This window comes from Macadamia integrifolia, chromosome 3, assembly GCF_013358625.1.
Source record: "Macadamia integrifolia cultivar HAES 741 chromosome 3, SCU_Mint_v3, whole genome shotgun sequence".
Taxonomy (NCBI): Eukaryota; Viridiplantae; Streptophyta; class Magnoliopsida; order Proteales; family Proteaceae; genus Macadamia; species Macadamia integrifolia.
In genome coordinates this window covers 18,516,334-18,539,118 of record NC_056559.1, presented here as the reverse complement: position 1 = coordinate 18,539,118, position 22,785 = coordinate 18,516,334, and the positions used below count along the sequence as shown (strand labels likewise).

Below are 22,785 nucleotides of genomic sequence, written 5' to 3'. Positions count from 1 at the left end.
TCTATTAAAGTCATAACCAGTTCACATATACGTTGGATTCTTATGTTCTTATCTTATCAAAATTTGTTAAAGTCGTAACCATTCAAAATCCGTTAAAGTCATAATAGCTCACATATATGTTGGATTCTTAAGTTCTTATCTACTCAAAGTTTGTTAAAGTTGTAACCATTCAAAATACGTTAAAGTCATAACCAGCTCACATATACGTTGGATTCTTAAGTTCTTATCTACTCAAAGTTTTTTAAAGTCGTAACCATTCAAAATCCGTTAAAGTCATAATCAGCTCATACATACGTTGGATTCTTAAGTTCTTATCTGCTCAAAGTTTGTTAAGGTCATTACCATTCAAATTAGTTAAAGTCACAACCAACTCACAAATATGCTTACGATCTTGTACTAGCTTATGGGGGATAATCTCAAATCGATTTTTTATGAGAATTGTTGTAGGTTGATATGGTCTTGGGTTCCCTCATCTTAAAAGACGGTTTATGGGGTTGAGTTTTTTCAGAATCACATTAGTGGTATCAGAGCAGTCAATCATTAGCCCAACCCCCGTGTGGAAGGGGCAACCTAGTGCCAAAGTGAGAGCCACTAGGTAGAAATCCTAGAGCAGAGTGAGAGCCACTTAGGAAGGGCTACCTTATCCGGAGTGGGCCATCATGGACGTCAGGTTAGGAAGCGTGGTGATATGTTACGATCTCATATAAGTTTATGGGGGCTGATCCCACATCGGTTTCCTATGAGAATTGATGTGAATTGATATGTTCTTGGGTTCCCTCACCTTATAAGCCAATATGAGGTTGAGTTCTCCCAAACCGTATTAGGTATCATTTTAAAGTGGTAACTAGCTAACCTATCTATTGCTTTCTCCAATCTTTATCTACTCAAAATCTATTAAAATGGTAACAAGCTACCAATAATCCTTATCCGTTTAAAATCTGTTTAAGTGGTAACCAGCTCACCTATTTAGTAATTTCTTCATTCCATATCTGTTCAAAATCTTTTAAAATTTGATGTGACCATTTTTATAAAAATATATTTTATTTTTGTCTATATTTAGAATATGAGAAACAATCTTTTCGAATCTTTGCTTGCAATTTTTTGAAAATATATATTTTTTATTCGTGGACTTTAGAATTTGAAAAACATTGTTCTTTGATGCCTACTGTGACACCCAAGATACGGCAAGTATACTGGACCTGCCTAGATCGTTAAGAGATCGCACCAAGAGATGAATTAGTACCTAGAGATTTAGAAGATTAGTGAGGGTTTACAAACTTTAGTCTCACATCGCTTAGGGGAAATTGTTAGACTAATTGATAACTTCTAGCTCCCTTAACATGACATAACATATTATAAGGACTTGAGGCTCATAAGCAAAATAGGACAATATTGTGCCATGGTTAATGAGATCGAGAGGTTACAGGTGGTATCAGAATAGACCCTGACAGCTTATGGGGCCATAGCGAGGACATTGTGCCCAAAGTAAGGCAAATGTATGCCCAAGATATAGCAAGTGTATCGGACCCGCCCTTGGAGATTGTGGGGCCATAGCAAGGGCATTGTGCCCAAAGTAGGGAAAATGTATGCCCAAGATATAGCAAGTGTATCGGACCCGCCCTTGGAGATTATTGAGGGATCCCCACCAAGAGACGGCTTAATACCAGGGGGTTTGGAGGATTGGTTGAGGTATAAAAACTTTAGTCACACATTGCCTAGGGAGAGGTTTTTGGACTAGTTGATAAACTCTAGCCTTCTTAAAGTGGCACAATGCATTTTAAAGTCATGAGATCCATGGACCAACCAAGGTTAATGGAGATGGGATGTTACACCTATGATATTCCATAAAGTAGTCAATTCCACATTACCTTTTTAGAAAGAATAATTTGCATATACCTCATTGAGGTTTGACCTAATTACATCCACCCCTTCTGTTTCTAAAATTATAAATAAATCCAGCCCAACTAACATCGGGAGGGGGTGGATGTAATTAGGTCAAACCTCAGAGGAGGTATATGTAAATCTCTTGAAAAATTATATTCATTAGCATTAATCTGAGAAAAATTGCAACAAATTCACAATTAGTGTTTTCACATAGGTTGAGAACAACAACAAATATAAGGAGGTTTGATTAGGAACTCATGCTTCATTTAAATCACCATCAAACCCATAGCTTGACCATTATTAAAGTATCAACAAACCCTTTTTTTTTTTTTATTTCTCCAATTTCCTTTTTTGTAGGTTCCCCTAGGAGGCAATAAAGAACATGAATTGCCTAGTGTAGTTGGTGATATGTGGTGCGTAAGAATCCGTTACTCACCAGGAGGTCTCGAGGTCGAACCTTCTAGCTGTTTATTTACTTCCCTCCCTACCTATAAAAAAAAAAAAGAACAAGAACAAGAAAGGGACCATAAATTCTCAAATGTCATTAAGGTTCATCTCATACTATAATTGAATGGTCTTCAGAAGTTCATTCATCCATATGCTCTTAAGATCTTTTGAAATCTTACTTGATCTTTTTTTATCCTGGTAAATTCGTAATTTTACATAGGTTTAAAATAGAGACGCAGATGGGATCGAGCTCCTCTGCTGCGTCATTTGTTGGTGGAGCCTAGCGGAGGCTGCCTAGGATTTTGACACCTAGCCGATGCCACGTGTATGGTAGATAATACAAGACCAAGGAAACGGTCTAAATTTTGGTTTTGAAAACTCGACCGGGCGGATTGACCAAAACGGTAAAAAACCTAAATCCTTCACTTTCTTCTTCTTCTTCTCCCTCTTTCCCTCTTCTAGTCACACGAAAGCAAGCCGTAGACTCCCTCTACTGCGTCCTCTCTTCTGCTCGGAGGAAGCAAAACCGCAGCTTCTCTGCTACATCCTCTCTTACTCTCTTCTTCTTCTTCTTCTTCTTCTCCCTCTTTACCCTATTCTGTTTGAACGAAGGAAAACCCAGATGGATAAAGACACCATCTTGCCTGTTCAAAGGCCTGAACTGCACATGTAACAAATAATATAAGCAAATCCTACTGAACAAAGTGGTGCACTTGTTTAAAAAAATAATAATAATAAGAACAATATAAACATGACAAGTCCTCTGCTGGGGGTCCATCCAATGCTCATGGTTTGGCAATCTTTTGGCTCCCCAAGGTAAAAAACTTAAAAGATCACACAGGAATATTCAAATTGTATGGTAGAAATTCTTCTGTTTATCCATCTGGGATGTATTATTGATTTTATTGCACAAAGACACCATCTTGCCTGTTAAAGGATACTAAGGGCCATCCAGGTAGAAATTTTATTTTATTAATTTTTTTCTTTTTAAGTTGGTTGATATCAAGGGCAGCTTGATATTATTTTATTCATGATCAAAAGGTTCAATTTGTCTGTGAACAATAGACAATCCTCAGCTCTTGCCATCAAGACTACAAGAGAACCTTGATGTTGTACTAGTACCTAAGTCGATTAGTAATTTTGGATCTGAATGAATAAATACTAAATACAGATATATCAAGTGTTTGAATTATTTTATTACTTGATAATGATTGTGTCATAAATCTGGCTTTGGGAATTCTTGCCCTTTCTACTACACAGGATTTAAAACCATCCAAAGAAAAGAAACAAAAAGCCTCTGATAATGAAAAGAATGAAACTATTTACAAAGTATCCATCTATAAGAACAAAGACTCAGTCGATACTGAAACAGAAAAATGAGTCCATAACAAAGCTCTTCAGGGCAGTTCTTACAAATTCTTCTAGTATGCGATAATGCTGCAGTCTTCTTCCCCAGAATCCCTTCAGGGTAAACATATTTGCACTCAAGGTCCATATGAGAACTTGATTTGAGCCACTTGAATACCATGCAGTTTGCAATGATGTCTAGGACAATGAAGAGGGAGTAAAAATATGCAATGAAAATCACCTCCTAGGGTATGGAGGGATCGAGGGACTGAGCCTATCAGAATGATTATACACTCTTACGATTCGGTACTAAAACAGAACTTCCACAAGGGCCAGTCCTAGATTGACAGGGATATTGGGTGAACAGAAGCCAAAAGCTTCAAGGATATAGAAGTCAAGGAAGAGCAGAGAGAGGACGCAGCAGAGGGAGACTACGGCTTGCTTTCGTGTGACTAGAAGAGGGAAGGAGGAAGAAGAAGAAGAAGAAAATGAAGGATTTAGGTTTTTTACCGTTTTGGTCGATCCGGCCCGGTCAAGTTTTCAAAACCAAAATTTAGACTGTTTCCTTGGTCTTGTATTATCTACCATACACGTGGCGTCGACTACGTGTCAAAATCCTAGGCAGCCTCCGCTAGGCTCCGCCAACAAATGATGCAATGGAGGAGCTCGATCCGATGGGGAAAAATCAGGTACCAGCCTATACAAACCAGAAGATAACTAATCTCTAATCATATTTCTACAATAATTGGTAGCGGTGGTTGGATTAGGATTTTTAAGTCTCTTAACTCAACCCAAGCCCAACCCAGCTTTAGGTCGGGCTGGGATATCTCAACTCAGGATTAGATTCCAATGATCTTACGCACTACAGCCCTATCCTGCTATATGGCACAGAGGTCAGGCTTAGTGACTAGTGTGACGCGAAACTTTTAAGTTTTAGTTTTTTTGGATACGTTCAGTCAATCTACGCAGAGTGAATCGGTCCCTAAGGAACCCCCAAAAGGGCTGCCGTCCGATGGGTACATGAAAGTGACGAAGTTGCTTTGACTACTGAACTATGCCTGTCTGTTGAAGCGAATTGGATGATCGTGCCAAGGGAACAAGCAACAGATGAGCGCTAGCTGATCTCCAACCACCGTTGTGCGTTAGCACTCGCTGATTTACAACCAGCCTGATCACCCAACTTAGCTCACCCAGTACTATACGTTACTCAAGTGCTTGATCTCAATGCATTGCAGAGGTCAAAGACCATGGTTTTCGTATATATATATATATATATATATGTTAATTGTGGAAAACAAAAGACTTTTTGCAAACCTTTTTTCTATAAGTACGTATTTATATTATTATGTACTTAATGTACAAGGTTGGCTTGGATTGAGACCAGTCTCAATCCAAGCCCAACCCAGCTCGGGCCTAAAATTCTCAACACTAGCCCACCCTATGAGCTGAAATCTCAGCCTAGGATTCAGAGCAAGTTAGGGCTGATCGGACTTTTTTAACACCCCTAATAATTGGCTTAAAAATAAACTAAGACTTACGAAATATCTCTATTAAGACCAGAACAGGTGGTCATCAACTCTCAAATCTCATTGAGTTTCTCTATGCTATCATAGAATCGTTCTTTGGAAGTTCATGTATTCTTTTTTAATCCGTATGTTCTCAAGATCTTTTGAAACCTTATAAGTAGGTTTGATTAGGCACTTATGCTTCACTTAAATCACCATCATACACATGGCCTAACCACCCAATCAAGTATTCAGCATATTCATTTTTTTCATTTTCTCCAATTTTCTTTTGTGTGGGTTCCCCAAGGTGGGCAATAAGGCACACCAAGCTTTAAAAACCAGAATAGATCTAATCTCTAATCAAATTTTTGCAGTTATTTTTAATACTGAAAAAAATTAACGTTAGTCCATGCAAGATTTTCAGATGATCTAATTCGATACATACACAAATATAAAATATTTTGATATCGTTTTTCTAAAGATATAAAACATGAATATCCAATGAACACAATGTCTAATTCTGTCCCTAATTATGAATAATTTAAGGTTCTAATGTTGGTAATATATATTTATAAATTAATTAATATTAAATAATTTAATTGGAGAGTTGCAGACAACTCTCCAAGTCTTCATTCATATATTGTAATCCTATTTATTACACAAGTCCCCATCCGTATATTGTAATTCTATTTATTACTTTGCTATTGGGCAAAACCATGCTTGAAATATAGCAACAAAAAAGAAATTAGAAACAAACAGTAGAGACAGACAATAAGGGCCCATTTGGTATCGTTTCTGTTTCAGAAACGCCGTTTTCGTGTCAAAAACGAAAATTTCAGTTTCTGTGTTAAAACGCAGTTTTTAAACAAAAAAATGGTGTTTCAAAATTTCAGATTTTTATCGGGAATTTTTTTTTTTTTTTTTATGGAACGAAACTGGAAAGACGGAACTCCAAAAATGGAGTTCCGTCAAATCTCGTTTTTTCAGTTTTTTTTTTTCACTTTTTGTTCCAAAAAAAAACAGAAACAGACCATAAGTGCACCAAACAGAAGATTCCGTTTTTTTGTTCCAATAGAACGAAAAAACTCCAGAAACGTTTTTTTAGAACGATACCAAACGGAGCCTTAGTGTAGATTTGAAAAAACCGGACAAAAAAAAGATAATATAATACACAATGTCAAAAAAACTCAAGTTTAGGTTCAGAGTACATCGAAAAATGTTTTTTTTATCGGTACGTTTGATCCAGTGGTAAGGTACAGATGTTATGATATGATGATCAAGCAGTTAAAACAGTTTCTTAACATTCTCAGGTTAAGTTTGCATAGTGCTCGCCTCCTTGGACCTCACATTTGTGGGAACCTTGTGTACCAAGTATGCCCTATTTTTTATCCAAAGTCCATCGAAAAGCATGTCTTAACTTTTTTTTTTTTTTTTTTCCTTCTTGTATTTTTTGTTCACTTTTTATATTTTACATTTATGTAATATATATTAGGGCAAAGGAACTATGCCCACTTGTGTGGCTATAGTGTTGGAGCATAGGACACTGGAAGGCCATGAGGAGATATCGAGGTGGGGCCAGTAGAGGCTTTTGGTGTCCGCTTATTTCTTGCATAGAGCCATGCCAGCGGACAAGGTTCTTTTTCCTCACATATTATATCCAAACTTAATTATAGAGAGTTCTTCTTTTGTACCCTCCTAGTACAGGAGTGATAGTAAACCTTATTTGTCAAGAAATATCCCAAAAATGAGTTCTTAAAAGTCATCTAATAGAGCAAACGGTTTTCTGGTTTACTATAGTTTGTCGTAGTCAATCATATAAATGCTGAGGCCAGATTCACATACGATGATGCATTACATATTTCTTAAAATAAAATGGTACTTAAGGTCAGCAGTCAACATCAGTTTTTAAATTCTTAAAAAGCATAGCTTCAATACATAATAAACTATGAAAAAGTCATTTGAGGTGGTAAGATCATGTTCAAATAAAACCTCTGGATGTTTTAGTACGAAAGAGTGATTTGATTTAGAATAAAATTAAGATCAAAAGTCACAGGAGACCTAAAAAGACCCTTAGAAAAAGTGGTGAGGAAAGATATGTATAGCTTCAACCTTGTATCAAGATGACTTCGAATAGAGCTGGATTAGAGGGCAAGGATCCATAAAACTAACCCCATTTAATTGGGATAAAGTTAAATTATTGTTGATGTAAAGAATAAGCTAATTAATATTTCAAGGTTTTGTAAGGGACAAGCTAATGCTCACATTTGATTGATTTATTTATTTGATTTTATTATAATTGACTAAGTATAACTATACAAATAAGCCATTAGTTCCTAAATTAAAGGTGAAGAGGGTTTGCAAAAGAAGAAACAAATTCAAAAAAGACCAACCAGCTAAGCATTTAATATTATCAAAAAGAGAGTGAATTAATAAACGTGTGAACCAAGGATCAGAAAAGTCCTAAGTTTTAATTTGTCTTAATAGTAATAGTGATCTGATTCAAAACCTAGTCTAAAAAGGAAAAAGAGATTAAGGATCGATGATCAAGAAGGCTATATTTTACCAATCAATTGGGTCTTTGAAAGAAAAGATTATTAAATTTCAATAAGTCCAAGTCTAATAGTTGATGATCATGGATTTAAAAGTCATTCATGATACGTCACTTGTGAGACAAGTCGTTTATGATGGCTTTCATCAGTTTTTCTTGTGTATGCATACATCAATGCATGTTCCTCGCCCTTCTTCTTCTGGTTCTTGCAGATGCAATGAATATTTTAGAGAACTCCAATGAAGATAGTGATGACCTATATCTGTTTTGTCATTGAATACCTGAATTCTTATTTAGGAGAAATGGTCATCTTTTGCTCTCTAAAAGTATTTTCATATGTTAGGGGTATGATGTCTTGTATCCCAATCCCTTGCTTTTTTGGTTCGGTCTGAAGGGTTGTTTAAAGGTTGTAGGGCCTATGGGTATTTCGATAATGTGTGTCTATATAGGTTTTCGTATGAATTTGTACCAATGATTCACTCTCTTAATCTAAGAGAATTATGAATTTGAGCACTAATAATCCTATTTTCTATTGATAGTGAAGCAGTTTTCATCTCCCAATGGATAAAGGCGATATTGCGGAACCACATAAATTTTTATATTGTGTGATTATTTATTTACAATTCTTATTCTTTCTTACATCATTTTAGATTTCATTTGTAAATTAAACTACTCAGAATATTGCTGGTGTTGTGTGCAATTACTTTGGTTGTTCTAACCCCAAGGGGGTAGCGCAGTTGGTGAGTAACGAACTTGGTACGAGCCGTAAACTCAGACGTCTTAAGTTTGATTCCCACTAGGCATACTTTGGGCCACTCACACGAGGGTGTTTGATACTCTTCACTGCTTTTAGTAAAAATTGAATGAGTCTCATTCAACTCCAGTATGATCTGATCCATGCGGTTGTCAGGTCAGTATAGGCCCGCAGGACTAATTAGGGCGAAGGCCTGGATACCAGTTGTCAACAAAGAAAAAAAAAATTACTTTAACTATTCTAGAGCATAAAAATGTGTTCCTTTACATTTCTTGGTGCTTCGGGTTTCAAATTTCATGTATATGCCTACTTCGGCATGATCAGTGATGTTGAAATATGCCTACCTCAGTGATGTTCATGTATGCGTACCTCAATGGATAAGGGTGTGTTCCTTTCCATTTCTTTGGAAAGGATGGACCAGATTTTCACTAGAGGTTTGTCATAAATTAATGGTGGGTTAAAATGTACATCCTTCTCCATAAGCATTTAGCTGAGAAAGTGCATTGAGACCATATATATGCACCCAAATCCATGTGTAGATCGTACCATGTGCAACCAAATCCATCAAATGGCATTGATCAACCATAAAGCAAAAAAAAAGTATAAACATCCATTTGTAATTCCAGCTTATTATTTTCAATTTTTCATTGCTCCTGATGGGGCTGGTTCTCTCCAACCTCCATGGGATTCAAATTAAAAAATGCTCCATGATCCATGCAAATGATGAAATCACAAATTTAAAAGCTTTAGAAGTACTAGCTCCTATTGATTAAGAAGACATGAAACACTTATTTTTTGAAAAAAAAAGCACCACATTGTGGCGTACAATGAATGTCTATAATGTCTTATCATTAACATCTTTTTGGCTCAGGCCTACGAACAATGTGGTCCTTCTTATGCAATGCTTGGCTCATATGACCATGAGTAGACATTCTAACTTTAATATCTCTAACCATGACATTGATGCACTCAACTCTTTTACTTAATTTATTTCTTATTCTCCACTGAAAAAAAAAAAAATTAGAAGTGCTATTTTCAAACTCTTTTAATCATTATTTTATTTGGCCTTTTTATGATCTTAATTTTTTTTTATAAGAATAACTTATGCTCTTACTTAAAAATGAATTAGATGTGTACCTCATGAATGTAGGGAATCAATATTTTCTTTTATTAAACAACAATAATTTTCTATGAAATTGATCACATGATACTATTACATATATTTACCATTTTCCTTTTAATCAAATAATTTTTGGAAAAAATATATATTCTTGTTGTTGTCAACACAAAAGCTACAAAAATATCACGTCTAAGTCTCTTTCATTTTTTTATCGAAATTTATGTAAAGATAATCTTTTCTAATAGGATAACAACACAAGTTTCACATTAAAAAATGAAAAAAAAAAAATCAACTAATTTTATACCAATAATCATCAAAGTTAGATATGTTCATCCTCTTGAATTTCTTTTCCATAAGTTATCAAAGTTATTTTCTATCTATTCTTTCTTTCTTTGTTTTTTCTAACCTTCTGTCCCTATTATTCAGTAGTGTAAATAAGATTGAATTTGTAAATGATTCACAAAATATTATAATTTCACATAGATAAGATGGATACATCCAAAATCTGAAATTAAACAAAATGTGTCTACATGATGGTGCAGACAGTTACATGCCCATTTCAGTTTCAGCTTAAATAAACCACACCGTAGCATGGAGAAGGTAAGGATGGTGGAACCCACTCCACATCCCTTACCAAAAAAGAAGTGGACCAAGTTTTTCAAATCCTCATAGAGAAGATAGTTTCAACTCTACAAAATATGGGTGAGAGATAATATCACAAGAGTTCATTCACATGGTGACATCTCCACATATGGGTAATTGAAAACTTATTTCAAAAGAAAATTACACATTCGTTTGTCGATGTGAGTTTTTTTTCTTTTTGGGTAAAAATGTGTGAGTTAATTTAAAACATGATAAAAATTGTAGAATTATTGTATAGTCCTTATCATTCTGACTTATAATATTTTTTTATTAAAAAAGGATAAAATCTTTTGATGTGACATGGCTTCCTCTATTATCCACGCGGTTTTTCATTTTTTCCCATAGAAAATAAGTGAATAATAATAGTAATAATAATAATAATAATAGTAGTAGTAAATATATCTATCCAACTGGTATCTCTGCTATGTAGATAGTTAATTTGACCAGTTTAATCATTAATTTTTAATTTGATTTGAAAATAAATATGAAGGAGAGGTTTTTCAAAGGTGTCACCTTGTTGAATGCACCAATAACAAAGGCACGATAGTTTGTCCATAAGAGGCATGGGGATTGGAGAGAGAGATCGATTGTTGGTGTTGTCGCATAGCTTCAAAACTTTTTCTTTGAAAATAAAAGTAAAAGAAGCTAAAGATGAACAAGTTTTGGAATCTACCCTAGTAAAAAATATTTTAATGTCTTGAATTGGTCGATTGATCCTCCCAGTCAGCATTCTTTAGGGAAGAGCCCTAAGATCATGATCATCCTCCACTTCTATCGCTCCTTGTTAGTTATTAAGGTGGAGATAGATATTTGACTCGAATTTGGACATAAATTTTCAATGTCTTCATCAACTTATTAATAATAATAATAATAATAATAATAATAATAATAATAAAAATAATAATTTAAAAAATATATATACAAATTAATTGTAATATCTGAAACCATGAACTTGCACGTATCTCATCTGTTGCTTTCTCTATCCACTTCACATCAATTCTAATTTCAGTTCACATCGCAACCTAGATAAGATAGGGCTCAACAGCTATAGTAGTCTGATATGTTCCTTTCAAATAATTTCCTTAGCTACAATCTTCCCCTCAGTTTTTACCAAAAAAATCTTCCCTTCAGTGACTTATGCAACTTTTGATTGTGGGATATAAGGATGCACTACTTGGGAAGGAAAAGAACCCAAGCAAGGTTCTTGGCAATTATTCTAGTATATTCATAGAGATAATCATTTTTCAAGACTTTTACCCTTTTGGTTTGAATGTGCCAAGTTGCTTATGATCCCTTCATCCTATACGTAAAGGATTTTCTTATTGATATCCTTTAAGATGTCAAATAATTTATATTTTTTTTTATTTTTTACTTTTTAATATAACATATTTTTTTCTAATATTTTCATTTTATATATGTACCCAAAATATGTAAGACTATGATAACTTTAAATAATGACATAACGAACAAGTCGTTTTTAAGTTATTTTTAAAAATCATTCCATACATTCAACTTAGATAACTCTTGAAAATAAGACAAGGGACAATTAAAAAATATCAAGTTCTAAATACTCCCATAAAACTGTTATTTAAACTAAAGTTGCAATAGGGTCAGGTCGGGCCATGCTTTTGAAAACCTCAGTCCAATCCTTAGCTGCCCAGGCCCAGCTAGGTCTTGACTAATAGCCTAAAATATCCAACCCTAACCCACCCTCAAGACCTGGCCAAGCTCATCTTAATTGGCCCTGACCATGGGGAGGGGAAAGAATGAAGGGGCTGGGCGAGACGGGTTGGGCTGGACTAGGTTCAATCAGAGGCCTCAACCCTAACTTGGCCTAGCCCTGATTCAAGGTCAGAAATTCTCAACCCTGACTCACCCTCAGGGCCATGATATTTTAACTCAGGCCCTATTCAAGTTTGGGCTGGACCAAGACAGGCTCAACCCAACAGTAACAAACTTGCATCCCGATTCAGAGAGTACCCATATATAGAGAGAGACAAAACAAAATGCAAGTAAAGGATTACAAGATGCCTACTTGCCCGGTGCCCACCCACATCTTATACAATGATGGGTTCTAGTAGAATAGACCCAAGGGCAAAAGGAAGGGCTATGGAACCAACCATGGTTTAAAGAAATAGAATTGGATGATCGATTTCTTTCCAATCTATTGCTTCAAACACTTATCACTAAATTTTCAAAATTAGTGGTTTCAATATTATTGGAGTTTCAGAACCTTAGCTGTACTGGACCTTGAGTTATCTATGTTGTCACGACCCACATCACAATTGGCTTAGGGTTAGAGGTTAGAAAGTAATAAGAGGGTTAGGAAATCCTCTGTGTAGTCAATTTCGCCAACTTTCAGTACAATCCTACTCTAGAAGCATCATAAGGAGAATTTTATTATCTTATTGGATGTGTGGAACAAAGTTAATTACAGCTGGGACCTATGTTAGATGCTCACTCGACCTCTTACATTTGTCTATTTTATTTTATTCCAAGGTTTTTATGGGGTTTGCAATATCATTACATCACAATAATCCATAAAAACTATGACAGAAGTACGAAAGCTGCAACTTAATATATTAATCACGCAACTAGTTTTCTTGGAACTAACGGTTGAATCAATGGGAGAGCTGAGATGGAAAAATAAGACTTATCCAAGAATGGGAGGAGAGAGACATACACATTGTTGGGCACAGCACTAGCGTGTCCACTCTTTTTATATAAAAGATTAGCAATGAGATAAGATAAGTTAACATCATAGATATTATATTAAAAAAAATTAGGGATATTATAAATTTATCTTGCATGATTACATGAACTTGTCGTCATTTGATGTGGGCCACATAATACAAAGGGTAATGGTATTATCATGAGAAAGTTTTCTTTATCTGGGAGCCCTTTCTCCTCTCTTAATAGGGAGAAAAGATGTCATATTATAGGAGGAGAGAGATAGACACATGAGAGTGATGCTGCAGGGCAGTACCCCCTGGACAAAAAATAATTCTTCTATTATCATATTGTATATAAACACTATAATTTTCATCCATATAAGACAAAATAGACTGTTCCTTACTATATGAAGGAGCTAAAATTCAATATGGACAAGATCTCAATATAATTAATCGTTGTCACGTATAAGGATGGCAGTCAATTTGATTACAATTTTTCATAACCTCAAACCAAGACGAAATCAAATCTTTTATAATCTCGAATTGAAATCAAATCGAATCAGTTCGATTACACAGAAAAAGAACCTCCTCCACCCCTTTTCTTCTACCCCGGTCAATGATTTGATTGCATGTTATTTTAAAAAGACTCTTGGCCCCACTTCTTTTAAGTCATGACTAAAAATATTTTTCGCCACTTCAACATGAAGATCCTTTTTCTAATGGTGCTTCCTTACTTAAACTTGCTAGTTCTTATCTTCTAGAAGCTTCTCAAAACCTCCCTGGGTAGACAAAGTAAGAGATGGAGTGGATGAGAATTATATTAGGCGATTTGGAATCAGTTGCTACTAATAAATTACAGGTTAAGAGTTCCATCATTCCTTCCAAACATAAGAAATAAAACCACCATCAAATAGTTTCTCCTGGCCCCACCTTCATTTTGGTTACAAGTAAAGGAAATTGTAGTGTATAGTAGTGTCTGTCAGATTGTGTAATGTATAGTAGTGTTCCTTGTGTTCATCACTCTCTTCACACAATCTAACTTAGACATATCATTTCATATGAGGGAGGAGAGAGAAAGAGACACAAAATACTAAGAAGTGTTGTTTCACCTTTTTTTTTTTTTTTTTGTTATCTTGATTATGTAATATATTTCACATAAATTGTATAACTATGGTGATTAAATTCGTTAAATAGAATCTTCAGCCCCATTTTATTTTTCAATTCAAATCTAAGGTTGCATTTGGTAGTCATTCAGCTTCAAAAATGATGTTTCATGTCAAAAACACAATTTTCAGTTTGTGTCAAAATTCTGTTAAAAAAAATTTGTTTGGTGAATCTGTTTCAAGAACGATTTCCTTAATTTTTCACAATTTTTTTTTTTATATTTGGAACAAAACTGAAATGATGGAAGAAAGTTCATCATTCCATCATTTTGTGTCTCTAGCATTTTTTTTTCCCTTTCCGTTTAAGAAAAAAAAAATGAAAAATACCAAGTTGAAATCAAACATTTTATTCTCTTTTTTTTTTTTTTTTTTTTTTCCCATAGGAAGGAAAACATTTTTCTGAATAACTACCAAACAGAGCCTAAGAATTTTGGTTAATAAGTGCAATAAAATTCAATCATTATATTTAACAAAGGTTTCTTAGAAAATAATTTATGGTAATTATTAGAAAAGTTAGCATTTTATTTTTGTTTTAACTTTAATTGTAACCAGATGGGACCAAAACATTTCAAGGCAAATATTTCTTACATGAATCAGCCTTTTGAGCCATGTGAATGGATCATTTTGTCTTCTACCAAAAAAACAAATTTTTGAATCACTTGATCAAACCAATATTTGGATGTGAAAGCCTTTTATTTTGATTAACTAGCATGCTAGGTTTTTTACCCCATCTTTATTGTATATCCCATAACTTTTAGTCTTGTATTTTCAACATTGATATCAAAATTAAATTATTTAAGAGTTACTAAAATTTAAATCCTTCTTTTCTTCATGTGGGTCAAGTGGATGAAACTTTTCAATTAATGGAAGCAATATGTCCATGGAGTTGCCATGTAGAAATATTTGGTTGGTAAAGAAAAAGATAGGAAATAATTTTTATTTTATTTTTAAATATTTTAAATCTCATAAATTTTGACCCAATGATCCAACCACATTCCAATGGTAATAAAAACCTAGTTGTGGCCTTTCTTGACCATTTAAGGGCATTTGAGAACAACCATAAATAAGTGAAATCATGACAATATTCTCTCTCATTGAACATATCTCGCTTGAATTACTTAAATGTTTACTCCTCTTGAAATATAATTTTTTGTTCATTTATATATTAAACAAGGGTTGTGCATAATGCTGCAATCCTATTTAGTACAATAAAATATTTTACTTTGTTAAAAGTCTTTGCCACACCTTATGATATGCACTGAATCTCCATAGAGTGAAACGATAGATGAAATGGGTACCTCAGATGAATAAAATTGATGGCCTTACAGTGCTAAAAGAAACAACCCAACAGTTATACACTCTTTCTCTCCAGACAATTGTTTATTGTTTCTCAAGCTTTTTCGTAGTTCTCTAAGACAGCTGAGACTCCTCTTTATTGAGATAGTCTCACGTCAATTGTGAGTGACTCAATTATTATGTAGAAAAGCCATAAGAGGCCACTCCACTTCAAGCCAGTTGGTTTTAAGATGGAAGTTTTAACAATGTATCAGAGCCGATACGTTGAGACTCCGTCAATGATTATTCTTTCTTCGACCCATGAAGACAGATCCATAAGAGGCTTACACGTAAGAAGAAGTATTAAGATAGTTCAACATCGGCTATAAGTTATTCAACTATCATGTATAAGAGTCACAAGAGATCACCCCACTTCAAGCCAATTGGGCTTGTTGATTCCATTACATCGAATTTTTACAAGGATTGTAAGGGTTTACAGTCTCATAACTCTTGCGAAACACCTAAGACTATCTACTGAGATGGGAAAGAATAAGAGGGCCACTTTTAAAAACATTAGGGAATAAACAAGATTGCCGGGTGGAAGGGAAAAATGTTTTCATCGGCTGGAAGGGAGTTGCTCTTAAAAGTCTGTGACTATTGCAACCCCAACATATTCTATGACTCATTTCAAGCTTCCTAATAGGATATTGGAGATATTAATAGAGCGTGCGCGGGATGTCATTTCTTATAGGGAAAGAGCAAAATAAGAGGAAAACCTATTGGGCTATGACTATCTATGCAAACTGAAGCTTGAAGGTGGATTTGGCATTAGAGATCTTCACTTCCAAAATATTTCTCTACTTGTAAAGTTGGGATGGAAACCTCTCACAAACACAGATTCCTTATGGGCAATATTGATATGGAGTATTTATTTTCCCTGGTGGAAATCTCCTCACAGTACAAGCTAGATTTCACCCATCTTGGCCTTGGAGAAGCATTCTTGAAGGTTAGACCTTGCTTGCCATGTTTTAGGTTGTTGGAAATGGGAGAGATATTCAGATATGGGATGATCCTTGGGTCCCTCTCTTCATGAATACATATTGCAATCCCCTAGGCCTTTATTGTGCACAACTTCTTGGGTGTTCTGAACTCATATCTTGGGACTTTCATTGGGATCTTATTAGATTGAAAAAAAAACCTTTCCTTTTAGCATGAAGTGAGGCAATTATCAAAATCATTTTAGCTTTAAGGATTGCCAGGATAGACCCTAATTTATGTTAAGTTGGCCTACTGGCTTAATGCCTCAAACTCCCCATCTTTGTCTATCTCATGCTCTAGAGGTAGCAGAATTCCCAAGACAGTTCGGAAAATCTTATGGAATTATAGAACCCCTCCAAATATTTCAGAATTTTATCTGGAAGGCTTGCATAAAAACTATCGGTGCTCATGTCAACCTCATAAAAGCTATTGATGTATTGCCTCAGTTATACCATTGTTGGGGAAGCAATTGCTATTCATTCGGTTTGAACCACTAAAGAGACCAGTTTGGGGGAGACTTTCCATCCACTTGGATTGCCAAGTGTTGGTCATATGCCTCTCGGATTCATTGGTGCTCCCATTGAGGTCTACTCCATAATTTCTTATGTAAGGTATTTTTTTACATGTCTGGATTTTTGTTCTCTTCATTATGTATCCACCATGTATGCATCCATGCATTGGGCTCCCAGAGAAGTAATGATGGTATATGGGGAATGAGCATTGGTTAACTCTGTGTCAGTAGTCGCAGTGATTCAAAGGAAGCAAGCGTTATCCGGAATGATTGGGCATAAAGCTTTTGTAGATGGCTTTTCAAGTCTGTCGTCAAAGAATGCACAATAATGATCAAAGTACCAATAGACATTTATTGACATACACAGGGATGCATACCAATGCATGAGATACTTTATTTGATAAGACTGAAATTTGGCACTTAGTTAATCAAGATCATATTCTCCCTATCTAACAGTCGGAATAGACACATCATCTATCCACATCATAATAAAAGAGAATTGTGTAGGAAATCCTTCCTACTAAGGTTGTACAAAAACCTTTTTGTCTATCTATAATGGGTTATACGGTAAAATATTCCACCAAATTTAACATGTGATCTATCAAAAAATTATATTCCACTTATCTAATAATTAAATTGATCAAAATTCTAACATGTGACAAAAGGAAGTCAATAGAGCCAAAATCTCCTACCCTTGCAAGAGCTGAACACATTTTCCCACCCCAAAATGGCTTCATAATTTTTTTTTTTTTCCTTATATTATTAGATGGAAGTAAATATAAAAAAAAAAGTATATAGTTTTCATTTAAGTTATACAAAGTATGCTTTATTGGAATTCAAATGAAAACATAAAGTTATACATCAGATGTAGAGTCTTAAAATGAGATTCATTATTTTATACTCAAAGACTATCAAACAAAATAGGTGAACAAGGGAAATGTCTCTTGGCATGGTGCCATGGTGGTGGCTCCTAATGTAGTAGAGCGTTTGCCTAAATCTAGAAAGAGGTCGTCATGGGGTCCCACTTGGGATTCTTGTTAGCTTAGAGTTCCCCTCAAAAACCTCAAAACTATTTTTTTCTTTTTTCTCTAAGTTTTTTATGTCAAAACTAAAAACAAAAGTATCCTTTTTGTTCCATTTGGTTCCAATGAGAAGCCATGTAAAATGTAGAAGAAAATAAGAAAAATTAAATATTCTCGACATGGCAGGATGGAATCCCCTTAAAGTACGGAAGAGTGATTTGTCAATTCAACCAATAGAAAATGATTTTGAAAAAACCATACGACAAATTTCAGCCTCAAATTCAAGTATTTATTCTCTCATTTATGCCATGATCAGAAAACTTTTATTGATCTGAAAAATTTAACATGAGCAAAAAATTTGGTGATTACCTATCCATAAAAATTTAACGTAATCTTTCATTTCGCGTGACAGAATCACTATTTCAAAAATTGAAATCAGATCATTCGAATCAATTGATTCGGATCGTAATGAGAATGATCAATGATTTTGATTTCAGCAAAATAAGTCATCTAGGGTTTTGGTCACCCGATCACTGAGTTTTCACATATGAGAGTTAATTTTTAAGGTATTTAGAATCAATTCCGATTTGAAATCTATGTTGTTAAAAGTTAAAACAGAAACAGGTAAAGGAGAATAAAACGAAAAGAATTGGAGATGGAAAAGATAATCATGCGTTGTGCTTCCTTTCCTCACACTACTCCGCAAGGGCCAGGGCCAGGTCCAGTCCAGGGCTAGGGTCCACAGCCCACTCAACCCATGACCACTTACATAGTCACGGTTTCGATTTTAAACAAACAAAATCTTCTCTTTCTTGGCTTTTCTTCCTCATCCTTTTCTTGTCTGTTAGCACTTGTACTTCAAGCCTTTATAGGATTCCATTGATTTCCAAGTTTCCATTCCATATTTCCATCCATCCATTTCATTAAAATTCTTATTTAATTAATTCTTTGATTTCTTCCATCGGTGATGGATCTTTTTTTCCTTTCTCTGTCGTCCATTCTTTAATCTATTTCCTAATCTTTTCTACACAGCTCATGGCCATCACTCAATTTGGTCTTGCCCAGCCTATACCGTAGGTCCCACCTCATGCCATTACATCACCCTCTTACAATATGACACGTGGAAGCACTTTCCTATCACGTCTCTCCTTTGCCTTCTTCCGTTCTTCGGTTCTCTCTCTCTCTCTCTAAATTTTCCGTTCTGAAGTAGCTGTACAGAGCACATACGTAAGAACCCCCTAGAATTTGCAAGCTATCTATAAAACCCCATCTCTCTCTAGTTTCAATTTTAGTCTAATCCTTCTCTATCTGTTTCTTCGTTATTTCATTTCGTTAATTTCTGAGCAGGCTTTGGAAATTCCCGACTACCAAAGGTAATTCTTTTTTTTCGTCGCCTGATCCTTTTTCTAGTCCAAATTTGCTGCTACTATTTTTGGGTTCGACTCCAAGTCTCTTGTTTCTTTCTAAACTACCTTCTGCTTTTCAACTTCCAAGAATTTCTCCGGAATTCGTGTGCCTTTGGGTGTAATACAGCTACGAATCAGTTCTTTTCCCTCTTGATTCCTGTATTTTAAATGTTTTGATGGAAAAGCCCTTCTTCTTTTTTTTTTTTCCCCCCTTTGTTCTTTTGTTAAAATTTTGTATTTTGGGTGGCATTTGGGAGTACTGGGTAATCCCAGTTTTAGCTTCAAATTCTGTATTTGGGTTTTTTCTCCTCACTGTTGCTCTTCATCTTCATCAGCTTAACGCCCAATATCTTTCTCTTGGGTTTTTCCTTTGGCAGCTGTTTGGTTTTGCTGAGGTTATTGTTCAGTTTCTGGGATGAAATTGCAGTTTCCCCCTTAATTAGAATATGGGTTTAATACTTTGATTTTATCTTATTTTGCATTCTTACCTCTGGTTTTGAAGTTTCTTATGAATTAACATAAATATATATTATATGACGTGTAAAGAATATTGATTTATTTTTTGTGGGGTATCTCAATTTATGGATTGGAGGGTTTTGGTGGCACCGATTAATATCAATGGAAACATCTGGAAGCACGTATGGATTGCTGACAGATGGGTTCTTTTGTTCCTTGTCGTTTTTCTACGGTTTCTGAAATTTTTGTATTGGAATTTGGGAACATGGGTTTTTAATCTTTATCTCGTTTCTCAGTGTCTCTCTCTCTCTCTATCTTTTTTGCAGAAGAAAGCAACTTGAGAATCTATTGCAGAAGGTGAAGCTTTTGAGAAGTGATTATGTTCGGGGAAGGATCAAAAACTGGGGATTTAGAATCTTGCTTTCAGAAGCTTGTAGTATTTGGTGCTGGAGAAGCTAAGATGGGTGGCGGGGTTTTGACTGAATGGAAGGACCTTCCAATGGAGCTCTTGTTGCGGATTGTTTCGCTTGTTGACGATCGGACTGCGATCATTGCTTCTGGTGTGTGTACTGGCTGGAGAGATGCTATTTGCTTAGGCCTCACTCAACTCTGCCTTTCATGGTAAAGCCTCTTCCACCCTCTTTCAATTCCCCCTTTTTACTATCAAGTTTTGTGGTTGTATATACCCTTTGCTCTGTGATACTCCAATTTTTTCTGTCTCGTAAACGCCTCAGTTTCTCTCTGTATTTTGTGCCATTGATGCTATCTGTTCTTCCTTGTAATGGTTTTTTTTTTTTCTTCGTTTATCGAATGGACTATGATGTTATTTTCTTATCCTGTGCTCTGTGATACTCCAATTTTTGGGGGGAATTGTTTATCATGGACTTGGTTATGGCGTATAATGCTTGTCATATTCCTTTACTCCCAACCCCCCCCCCCAACCCTTTATTTTGATAATTTTATGGTGTAGGTGATTTATTTATGTGCTGTTTTTTATTGTCTCCAGGAGAAAACCTTGTGGAATGAAGATTCTTGTCCCCGTAATTTGTTTTTGTGGGGACTGGTCTCATCTTTGCATTATGAAAGTTTAGATTGATCGAGATATTTGAATTGCTAATCTATAAAGTTTGTCCTTCCCATTCCCACCAAAAATTAATCTCGATATTGTTTCAGGAGGTTTAGAATCAATTTATTTTCCCCTTGTTTTTTAATGTACTTTTTGCTCTGAATCTCATCATAGTGGTGTTAACTGTGCACAACCCAATAGACTTTTGCCCTCATTCTGATAAGTGACTTGTTAAACTTTTTACCCCAACCATTTGTGATCATTATATATATATATATATATATATATAATGATTATTTTATCATAATATATTAGTATTTGTGGATTTTTTTGATACCCTATTATAGTAACCTATTATAGTAAATTGGTCTGGATTTTTTAATGGTTATATGCCTGATTATCAGGTTAGAGCTGTCTCATATATGATATTTGGGTGTAATTTGCAGTAAATTTTGTAATTTTCTTCTGTAAATTGGAATTTTTGTTTCATCCTCCGACCTATTTTTCCCCTTTCCATTTTCATAGCTGTTGCCTTGTCGATCTTGTAGTTTGCTTCCGTTCTAGTTCTGTACCACACATGATTTTCTGTTTTCTTAGTCTTTACACTGAAAGACACCCTGTAATTGGAACTTTATTTGAGCCAGCTGGATTTCGGGGCCTTCAGTGCTGAATCAATTATTGTGCGTCGGATCCCTGAATGGCTCTGCCCCCTTTGCTTGCTGAGTGCTGTGTTTTTTGGGCAACCAATCTGCATTTGAGTAGAAAATAGTATTTTGAGTGTGGAACCATCTCTTCCCTATTGAGTTTGATCCATCTTTCTCTTATCATCTATATGGTTTACACTTGCTTATTGGTGTGGCCTAACTGTCACAATATGCTGTCTGTGTAAAATCTTTTTCCCCCCTATTGCGAGGGGAGGAAACATATTGAGCTAGATCCGACTACTTTTAGTTTGCATCTTGCATATAGATGGTAGATTGAACTGGGCAATTATGGGTAGACTTTGCTGCCATTTATTATTTTTTTACCATAATTGTCTTGGTGTTGCTACCTGGTAATGACTTAATCTTTCATTCTGGCTGTTGATTAAGTATCACTTTACTCTTAGATCAGGCTTATTCTGGTTATTGATTTCCCATCATTTTGATTGTCTTGCAAACTTTAGCACTGAAAACCTGGAAGGTATCTTAAGACATGCTGTGGTGCATATTATTATTCCACGTGTTTATCAGCAAGTGCCTTGTAATCTTCCAATTAAGTACTTAAAGAAATTTGGCATCATGAATTTTGTTCCTTGTTTCAGCAATTGTAAGGAATATATTATTGGACTCTCTGGATATTTTCTGTCAGCAAAAATGCTGTTTTGGAAATTTACAGGAAGATTATTTCTACAGATGTCTTTTAAAGTACTTGGGGTGTAAAATTTCCTAGGCTGGCCAAATATGGGAAAGGGAAAGTGGGGATAAGGAATGTTGATGGCTCTTCATTTTCTAGAACTTAAGGTACATATTTGGATGAGTATCCTATTCATTATCCTCGATATCAGCCACATGGAAGGATTGTTGTCCAGGCTGTCTGTTAAAAAGGGACCCTGTGGATTGGTAACACATCAGATACCATGGTCTGCAAGGACCATATGGTCCATGATCTCTTTGATTTTTTCCCCTGTATTTCAACAGTTGAATTTTAAACTTCCAATTCAAATATCGCCAGCATAAAGCTTAATTTTATTTTCTTGATAATTGAAAAAAGTTTTTTTTTTTTTTTTTTAAAGGCCAGCATAAAGCTCCTTTTTTCCCCTCACAAAAGCTCTCCACTTAGCTACTGTCGTGTGGCTCCCTTTCTTGTTGGCTGCATGGGGATGATATCTTATTGAGTTAAGTAGATTGGGGTAGCTGAACACATCCCACCCACCCCACACAACCCCCC

General features: G+C 35.2%; 1 protein-coding gene across 1 annotated transcript in view; it reads left to right on the top strand.

The window, feature by feature from the left end:
- Nucleotides 1-19,113: 19,113 nt before the first annotated feature.
- The window catches only part of LOC122072968 (F-box protein SKP2A-like), a 6,397-nt gene continuing 2,725 nt past the window's right edge, over nt 19,114-22,785 (top strand). Inside the window, exons 1-2 of the mRNA XM_042637413.1 lie at nt 19,114-19,301; nt 20,117-20,411. Coding sequence (XP_042493347.1) covers nt 20,170-20,411 — 242 coding nt within the window. The 5' untranslated portion in view covers nt 19,114-19,301; nt 20,117-20,169. The remainder of the gene's footprint in view (nt 19,302-20,116; nt 20,412-22,785) is intronic.